Source organism: Spea bombifrons, chromosome 4 (assembly GCF_027358695.1).
Source record: "Spea bombifrons isolate aSpeBom1 chromosome 4, aSpeBom1.2.pri, whole genome shotgun sequence".
Taxonomy (NCBI): Eukaryota; Metazoa; Chordata; class Amphibia; order Anura; family Pelobatidae; genus Spea; species Spea bombifrons.
The window spans coordinates 111,743,615-111,753,610 of NC_071090.1; the positions used below are offsets into that span (position 1 = coordinate 111,743,615).

A 9,996-nucleotide genomic window follows, 5' to 3' on the forward strand; every position below is an offset into this window, starting at 1 on the left:
CACACTGTGAAACTGCACACAATTATTTGGGAGCATGAATACCCTCACTGTATTATCCACTACCACTTCTGCTGGGAGGCTGCTCCACTTATCTAACACCCTTGTGTGTCAGTAAGCGAAACCCCGTCTAAAAACAGGATACTGGTGGAAATATATGGTCCTGTTGATTGGGCTGTTCTGTAGGTTGCTATGGCGATAGCCCCTCTGGGCGTGGGCAGGCAGACGGGCAGAGGTGGACACACAAGCATTTATTAATACATTTGTTTCCCTTCCTACACATAAGCAGCCACTAATACCCTAATGATGTGGCTGGAAAACTACCAGGGGCCCCAAAACAAACACCCCGGACCCCCCCAAACAAACACCCCGGGCCCCCAAAACAAACACCCCAGACCCCCAAAACAAACACCCCGGACCCCCAAAACAAACACCCCAGCAAGACGGTCCGGCAATAAACAAAGTGGGAGCACCAAACAGCATTCGTTGGATGCATTCGCTGGGAGGTACCGGGGGCAACCGGTACCCCTACATGCACCGCCCCCCCAGGACTCGCCGCCTGCGCCTGCTGGGAGTTAAACCGACATCCAGCAGTAACCGACCCGGCAGCATCAACAGTCACAGCGAACACCGGCCGCAGCGCATAGTCATGGTGAGTACCCTGTATACCCCCCGCGCTGTATACAGAGATACCCCCCCACGCGCGCCATACCGAGATACCCCACGCGCGCCATACCGAGATACCCCCCCGCGCTGTATACAGAGATACCCCCCCGCGCTGTATACAGAGATACCCCCACGCACGCCATACCGAGATACCCCCCCCCACGCTGTATACAGAGATACCCCCCCAACGCACTGTATACAGAGATACCCCCCACGCGCGCCATACCGAGATACCCCCCCGCGCTGTATACAAAGATACCCCCCACGCGCGCCATAGCGAGATACCCCCCCGCGCTGTATACAGAGATACCCCCCCGCGCGCCATACCGAGATACTCCCCCCGCGCGCCATACCTAGATACCTCCCCGCGCTCCCTACCTAGATACCCCCCCGCGCTCCCTACCGAGACACTGGCCGCAGCGTATAGTCATGGTGAGTACCCTGTATACCCCCCGCGCTGTATACCGAGATACCCCCCCGCGCTGTATACAGAGATACCCCCCCCGCGCGCCATACCGAGATACTCCCCCCGCGCTCCCTACCTAGATACCCCCCCGCGCTCCCTACCGAGACACCGGCCGCAGCGTATAGTCATGGTGAGTACCCTGTATACCCCCCGCGCTCTATACCGAGATACCCCCCTCCGCGCTCTATACCGAGATACCCACCCCGCGCTCTATACCCAGATACCGCGCTCTATACCGAGATACCCCCCTCCGCGCTCTATACCGAGATACCCCCCTCCGCGCTCTATACCCAGATACCCCCCTCCGCGCTCTATACCCAGATACCCCCCTCCGCGCTCTATACCCCCCTCCGCGCTCGCCATACCGTGATACCCCCCCACGTGCGCCATACCGAGATACCCCCCTACGTGCGCCATACCGAGATACCCCCCCCACGCGCGCCATACCCATACCCCAACCCCACGCTCTATACCCATATTACAGCGCAGCATACTGATACTGAGTATCTATACGCTAAGTAGTCCTTTCTTCCTCCTCTCCCCAGCGATGGAGTTTGTCTCTGGTTACAGAGACGCCATCTTGGATCTCTCAGAGCTGCTGTGTAGTTGGTACAGGGCGTATCTATCTGACTGCTCTGGCCGGCTCGACAGGGACGTGAGGAACCGGGAGCAGGAAGCTGCCCTCCGAGGTCTGCCTCGTGCCCCCGTCTGCTGGGCCGTACACGTGATCCCCAACAGCGAGCTCAGCTTCCAGCCCAGGAGCCCGGAGCGGCAGCTCAGCGGCAGCTTCTACGCCGACGACGTCCTGCGCTTCAGCAACCTCAGCCAGTACGTGCGCCTCGTCTACCACGACTGCGACAGCGGAGACGAGGCCGGTACGTGCCCCCCGTAACGCGTCGGACCCCCGATCTCACCCGCAAATCACAGCCAACTGCCTCCGCTGGCAGTGACATAACTACCACCTATCCTGGTTTTCAGGGGACAGTCCTGATGTTCAAGCAGATCTGTGATTCTCGCCAAATCCCACGGTTCAAAGATCTGCATGCTTAATAAACCCGTGTAACATACATGTATTAAACAACACCCCCCTTTACATGTATCCCGTGGGAGCGGCCATCTTAACTTCCTGTTCTCAGGATCTGCGGGATTATTCCTCCCCTTTTATAGTGTTACTGCTCTCCTTGGGAGGAAGCTGATTGGTTCAGACAGACTTAGGAGGAGTGGATGCTCAGGGCAGGACAGTGATTGGCCATACAGCTTTTGCCCCGCCGAGATTAAATTGTCCCGAACAAATACCCAGAATTTGTTGGTTTTAATAAATTTAATCTGAAAAGGTGCGCGCAATCTCTATTCCGAGAATCAGTCCCTACGTCTCTCTGTGTCGGGGCTTATGGCCTGGCGTGTCGGAATTCCTAATGGCAGAACTCATCGATACTCGCCTCCATGACACTTCCCCTTTAAGATGAGCTGAGTCCCCCTAATCATATATTTATCATTATCATATATCAATCTTACTATTGGCCGAGCTTCCTCTCTACCTTGCTGTGATTGGCTGGTTTCTCCCGACCCTCCTCAGATGACCTCTACAGGATTGACTATGTGTTGGTGGTGGTGGAGGAGAGCGGCGTCATGCTGGGGGTGGACTTCATAATGAGCAGAGGCAGGCGCAAGCAGGACGGTCCTTGCTTGCGGGCGGCCAGAGCGTACCACCTGCTGTGCCAGTGCATGGCGAGACCCATGGGAGACGGACCACCGCGAAGACCAAAGAAAGTGGCCGTGGATGACCCTGCGGTGCACGTGTAAGTGGGAGACAGGGGGGCCCGTGATGGAGGAGGCACCAACGCATGGTGGGACACATGGCGGCTGCTCAAGAGGTCCTTGGGCTGGTGGGTCAGGAGATAGAGAGGTCAACTATCTCCCGGAGCCATATGACGGCTGCCCAGGGTTAGGAATGTGGGGCCGGATAGCCACCCCGTGCCGGGGACAGCTTGACCCATGGTAGACGTCCCACCGGTTCTCCTCACTCCATCCTCCTCCATCTTCTAAGCATCTCGTTTGCCTCCAGTTTTTTCAGGAGCCTTCTGCCGACGCTCGGGGTCCACGTGGCGAAGAAGCCTCTAAAGGACTGGTCGCTGAGAGAGAACTTCACCTTGTCCTCCAAGCCGGTGAATTCCTGCCACGTATGTAAGAAAAGAAGATTTGAGGCTTCGCTGAGACCATGGTAAGGCAAGGGAAGTGGGTGAGGAGGGCAGAGGTCGGGGGTCAAAGGTGTTCAGGTAAAGTACATCATTCCATAACACCCACACCCCCTCCCTTACCCATACATACACACCCCCTCCCTTACCCATACATACACACACTCTCCCTTACCCATACATACACACCCTCTCCCTTACCCATACATACACACACTCTCCCTTACCCATACATACACCCCCCTCCCTTACCCATACATACACACCCTCTCCCTTACCTATACATACACACCCCCTCCCTTACCCATACATACACACCCCCTCCCTTACCCATACATACACACCCCCTCCCTTACCCATACATACACACCCTCTCCCTTACCCATACATACACACACTCTCCCTTACCCATACATACACACTCCCTTCCTTACCCATACATACACACCCCTCCCTTACCCATACATACACACCCTCTCCCTTACCCATACATACACACACTCTCCCTTACCCATACATACACCCCCCTCCCTTACCCATACATACACACCCCCTCCCTTACCCATACATACACACCCCCTCCCTTACCCATACATACACACCCTCTCCCTTACCCATACATACACACACTCTCCCTTACCCATACATACACACACTCTCCCTTACCCATACATACACACTCGGTAGTGAAGTCTGTCTCTGGAGGGAGCCGCATGGTGACAGACTGGAAGAGGCGGTTTGCCGCGCCATGCGTTCCATCACCACGAGCCCTGGATGTAGACTTGGCTGTCCCCCTCCCCCCTCAGTACTCTGTATCACTATATATATCTATATGTATATATATATGTCTAGAGATTCTTCGTCTTGTTAGGTCCCTCTCGGTTGTTTTATCTCCAGCTGTTTGATCTCTGAGTGCAGGGGGTTTGATTATCCCAAAGGCTCAGCCAATCACAGCTCGGATACATACAAATCCAAAGCCGGAACGGGTAAGTCTCGCGGTTTGTATCTTCCTGCACCCGAGACGGGGTAAGTATCTGACACATACCGACTAATACCCCTACACGGGTTTACCCCAGTCTCAGGGTCCCGGGGGTTATACTCACAGGTTTTACCCCAATCTATTAAAGAGTTAATATTTGGGGTCTCTCTGACCCAGGTGTCTCACCTACTATAACCCCCTCTCTGCCCCCTAGTGGCAGGTGCGGAGCCGTTCTCTACTGCTCAGAGCAGTGTAAGGCCTCGGACTGGAACAAGCGCCCCGCGGACGTCAGCCACGAGTCCTGGTGCCAGAGGATGGAGGGCTACATGCAGTTTGGGGAGAAGCTGGCGGACCTGCCATTCCAGTTCAGCCAGGGTACGGGGGGCCCGGGCGGCGACGGTCTCTGCCCCTCACCGCCTGTCTCTGACTGACCACCTCTGCCCCTCACCGCCTGTCTCTGAATGACCGCCTCCGCTTGTCACCGATTGTCTCTGAATGACCTTCTCTGCCCCTCACCGCCTCTCTCTGCCTGACCGCCTCCACCTGTCCCTGCCTGACCGCCTCCGCCCATCACCGCTTGTCTCTGAATGACCCCCTCCACCCGTCACCGCCTGTCTCTGACTGACTGCTTCTGCCCGTCACCGCCTGTCTCTGAATGACCGCCTCCGCCCGTCACCGCCTGTCTCTGACTGACCGCCTCCGCCCGTCACCGCCTGTCTCTGACTGACCACCTCTGCCCGTCACCGCCTGTCTCTGACTGACCGCCTCCGCCAGTCACCTCCTGTCTCTGCCTGACCGCCTCCGCCCATCACCGCTTGTCTCTGACTGACAGCCTCCGCCCATCACCGCCTGTCTCTGACTGACAGCCTCCGACCGTCACCGCCTGTCTCTGACTGACCGCCTCCGCCCTTCACCGCCTGTCTCTGACTGACCGCCTCCGCCCGTCACCGCCTGTCTCTGACTGACCACCTCCGCCCGTCACTGCCTGTCTCTGACTGACCGCCACCGCCCTTCACCGCCTGTCTCTGCCTGACCGCCTCCGCCCATCACCGCTTGTCTCTGAATGACCCCCTCCACCCGTCACCGCCTGTCTCTGACTGACTGCTTCTGCCCGTCACCGCCTGTCTCTGAATGACCGCCTCCACCCGTCACCGCCTGTCTCTGAATGACCGCCTCCGCCCGTCACCGCCTGTCTCTGACTGACCGCCTCCGCCCGTCACCGCCTGTCTCTGACTGACCGCCTCTGCCCGTCACCGCCTGTCTCTGACTGACCGCCTCCGCCAGTCACCTCCTGTCTCTGCCTGACCGCCTCCGCCCATCACCGCTTGTCTCTGACTGACAGCCTCCGCCCGTCACCGCCTGTCTCTGACTGACAGCCTCGGCCCGTCACCGCCTGTCTCTGACTGACCGCCTCCGCCCTTCACCGCCTGTCTCTGACTGACCGCCTCCGCCCGTCACCGCCTGTCTCTGACTGACCACCTCCGCCCGTCACTGCCTGTCTCTGACTGACAGCCTCTGCCCCTCACCGCCTGTCTCTGACTGACCGCCTCCGCCCATCACCGCCTGTCTCTGACTGACCGCCTCCGCCCGTCACTGCCTGTCTCTGACTGACCGCCTCCGCCCGTCACCGCCTGTCTCTGACTGACCGCCTCCGCCCGTCACCGCCTGTCTGGTTCTGTGTGGTTATGTCTTTTTCTTGCCCCATTGGATGACCTGATTAACCACTTCCTTCCCAGCAGAAGTGACCAGCCCGACCTTTGACAAAGAGCGCTTCCTCTCCGACCGTCACCTCACCGGAGGATACTGGCTGGCGGAGAGCATCCATTACCAGGCCTCCCGCCTGCTCCTCGAGAGACCCCCCTGGGACATCAACGGTAATAGTTTTGGGGTCAAAGATGTTATTAACGCTCTCCGGAAACTGATATCAAATATTGCATTGTGTTATGATGCCCCGCCCACTTCCTCCCGGCCAATAGAAAGCAGGCAGCCCGGACCACCAACCCAGTAGAAGCAGCTGGAACATGAGGGACCCCCCCTGCTCAAAGAAATGACTGCAATTCATACGAGAGCCCATTTACTGCACGCAAATCGCTACATGTGATTGGCTATCACCACTACCAGCATACTTATGTATGCTCCCGGATTTCTATAGGGGCAGCCAGGGGGAGGAGTTAAATAAGACAGAAGCCTCACTATCCATTAGAATGGTACTAGACTACATATATATATATATATACACGCACGCTCTGGAACGTTGGTCACTGTATATCACGCGACCTCCATATTGCAGGAGGCAGAGAGAGCGCGGAGCCCCTACTCAAGGACACGGACAAGATACTGAGGCAGACCCCCACTAAAGGATTGAAGACCCCATTAGGTAAGTGGGTAACGCAGTACACCCCCACCTCTGGAACCAGCACATAGTGGGACATACAGGTTGGGATACTGGTCAGGGACCTCTAGGACAGGTAGAGCGGGTAATTATGTGGATCGTGTAGAATTATCACAGATCGGGAATTTCGACGGCTGCATGAATGTGCAAGTTTTCCTTTACCGAAAGGGTGGTAGATGAGTGGAACAGCCTCCCAGCAGAAGTGGTAGAGAGTAACACAGTGAGGGTATTAAACATGCATGGGATAGACATACGGCTCCTGAAGAGGAGACCAATGGCTGATTACGGTTGGAGTCTTTACAGCGGGATTAGTCGGGCAGAATGGGGCAGAATGCATGATTCTATGGAGCCTCTAGGACTGCCATTAAACCTCCATGGCTAGTGTACCTGGAGTCCATGGAGCTGACAGCACATCCTTTTCCCTTCACTGCCCTCTAGTGACGTGGAAGGGGTATTACACCTGGAGAGGTCTGAGTTTGAACAACCCGCTTGCTGCCCTCCTCACCTACCCCCTGACCATATACCACATCATCACCGGGATGGTACCCCAGCACTGTGAGTACCCGAAACCTGCAATTTACCCTCCTCACTGGGATCAACTGCACTATATCCACTACCCAGAGCACGAGGAAATGAAACGGTCACTGCATTAACGTCATTACACAGGGCCCACCCCGGGAGCTTCTCCTGCGGGATTATTATCACACCTGCCGAGTGCCCCTGATGAATTTGGTCACTCCCTCCACACCTGCCAAGCTTCCCTGTCTAGTGTGGCCAGTCTCTCTCTTGCCCCTCATATCTTTACCGAATTACCCCCATGTCCGCGTGACGTCTCGGCGAGTCCTTTGCCTCTCTTCTCTTTAGTTCCCGAGCTGAACATTTTAAAGAAACAGTCGCTGAAAATTCACATTATTGACGGGAGGCGCGAGTACGACAGCATCCTGCTCTTCTGGGTAAGTACATACTCCTTACCCATCTCTTTTTTTTTTTACTTCACTGAGGGGGTGGTAGATAAGTGGAACAGCCTCCCAGCGGAGGTGGTAGATGTCAATACAGTGAAAGGGAATTTCGGGGACAGGTTCTCAGTTTCGGGGACAGGTTCTCAGTTTCTATATATATATATATTTGTACTGACGCTCCATGGCCTCCCTCTGACATTGTACCCCGGGTGGGGTATTTTCTCAGGAGCTTGCTGTGCTGATGCCCCGCGTGGTGATCGAGCTGGTGTTTGTGGGTGAGACGCTGCCCCTAGAGGACGACGACAGACACTTCATACTGCAGAGGGAGGTGCGTCTGCCGGTGGACGGGGGTAGCGGGTGAAAGGAAGTGCAATTAATGTTAATTAAACTTTTTCCTCCCCCGCGCAGGGGCGCAAAGTGGTCTGCACCGATCTCGATTTCCCTACCAAGAACCGGGAAGGGAGGAGCATCCAGGTCAAAGTTCACGCCCGCCCCTACCACACCCTCCAAGCCGCCAAGCCTGACCTCGTCATCGGTTCGTGAAGCAAAATTATATAAAGTCATGTGACCAAAGTGCAAACGTTTCTCGTCGGCCCCCTGAGCAGCCCCCTCTGTCCCTTCCGCAGGCAGTGGGGGTCGTGGGGCAGTTGGGGGATCCTCTGATCTTCTCTGGGCATCCCTGTACCTTTTACAGTAAGCCTGGCAGGTGGTCACGCCTTTAACCCCTCCTACTTCCACACCAGACCCCGCCTCCCTGCTTCCAATCTTATTTATTGTTATCATTATTATTCATCATAATGATGATGTCATGCACAGGTATGGAATATGTGACCCAACCTGCCCCCAGACGCCGGTATCAGAGTGTCGGTGAATTTATCCCTAATAATAACTCCTTCTCATCCCTGCAGGTTTTAATTCTGGATTCTGGGTGAATAATTCTTGGCTGAGCACCTTACCCCGTCTGCAGGTGAGTGACACAGCGCCCCCGGGGCCACAGCACTGCCCCTCCCCCTGCGGGGTGACCCGGGGAGCTGGAGGTCTGCCCCTCCCCCTGCGGGGTGACACGGGGAGCTGGGGGTCTGCCACTCCCCCTGCGGGGTGACCCGGGGAGCTGAGAATCTGCCACTCCCCCTGCGGGGTGACCCAGGGAGCTGGGGGTCTGCCACTCCCCCTGCGGGGTAACACAGGGGGCTGGGAGTCTGCCCCTCCCTGGGGTGACACCGGGAGCTGGGGGTCTGCCCCTCCCCCTGTGGGGTGACCTGGGGAGCTGGGAGTCTGCCCCTCCCCCTGCAGGGTGCCCCGGGGAGTTGGGATCCTGCCCCTCCCCCTGCGGGGTGTATATGACGTTGCTCTCTCAGTCCATGAAGGTGCCCGCGTATTTCTCGGAGTGCTCGCAGTACAGCTGTGATGTGGACGCACAGGTGGTCTCTATGGCTACGGGGGGCGCTGCTAGTCCTGCCGTCCTGAACCCGTTCCGCTCCCCGCTGAGGATTCCAGCAACTGATAACTGCATGCCATGGTAACCACCAGCCCTGACCCCGATACCCCTCACTGCCCTCTGACTGCCAGATACCCTCACACTGCCCCTGATACCCCTCACTGCCCCTGACTGCCAGATACCCTCACACTGCCCCTGATACCCCTCACTGCCCCTGACTGCCAGATACCCTCACACTGCCCCCTGATACCCTCTCACTGCTCTACTCCTGACTGCCAGATACCCTCACACTACCCCCAGACACCCTCTCACCACCCCCTGACTACCAGATGCCCCCTGGTGCCCTGTGTAGTAAGTTACTAACACTGTGCCCCCTCTCTCTGCAGGTACAGCAACGCCTTTCTCTTCTATTTGATCTACAAGTCTTGCAACAGGCAGCGTAACCACGCCCCTCCGCCCCGTCCCGCCCCCGCGGAGCCCCCCTTCGAGTGCTCTGTGCGCAAAAAGAAGAAGCAGCCCTGGCCGAACAACCCCCGCAAACGCAAATGACTTCCCTGCATGTACCCCCCGCTAGACAGTAAACCTGATCTGCCGGTAGCCTCGCGTGTTTCATGCTCTGGGGCCTGGTGGCGCTTTTACTATACAGGACGCCCGCGACACGCATGCACGTGACACATGACACTGCACACAACTCCCAGGCGGCAGCTGCGCTTCTCATCATGCTCAGGCAGTACCGCCCGGCTGGGTTTATGCTGGCTCTGCCCTTCCCCGTCCGTGGGGTCCTCCTCAGACCCTGTAAAGACTAAGCTGCCAGGATATGGCACAGTAGATAACGCCTACTTGCTGGGACTACCTATGAAAATTCCAGGGTGTAAGCAGCTATGGTGGAATTTTATTGAAAGAA

At 56.9% G+C, this 9,996-nt stretch overlaps 1 protein-coding gene across 1 annotated transcript; it reads left to right on the forward strand.

Annotated features, from left to right (window-relative positions):
* The first annotated feature begins 1,676 nt into the window (after window positions 1–1,676).
* On the forward strand, window positions 1,677–9,685 carry ZMYND15 (zinc finger MYND-type containing 15). Its single transcript, XM_053464088.1, has 13 exons — window positions 1,677–2,004; window positions 2,685–2,928; window positions 3,195–3,350; window positions 4,518–4,678; window positions 6,043–6,177; window positions 6,594–6,680; window positions 7,134–7,250; window positions 7,560–7,648; window positions 7,881–7,982; window positions 8,063–8,189; window positions 8,563–8,621; window positions 9,013–9,173; window positions 9,479–9,685. Exons 1-13 carry the CDS (start codon window positions 1,677–1,679, stop codon window positions 9,639–9,641), a joined length of 1,929 nt encoding a protein of 642 aa, XP_053320063.1. The 3' UTR covers window positions 9,642–9,685.
* The last annotated feature ends 311 nt before the right edge of the window (window positions 9,686–9,996 follow it).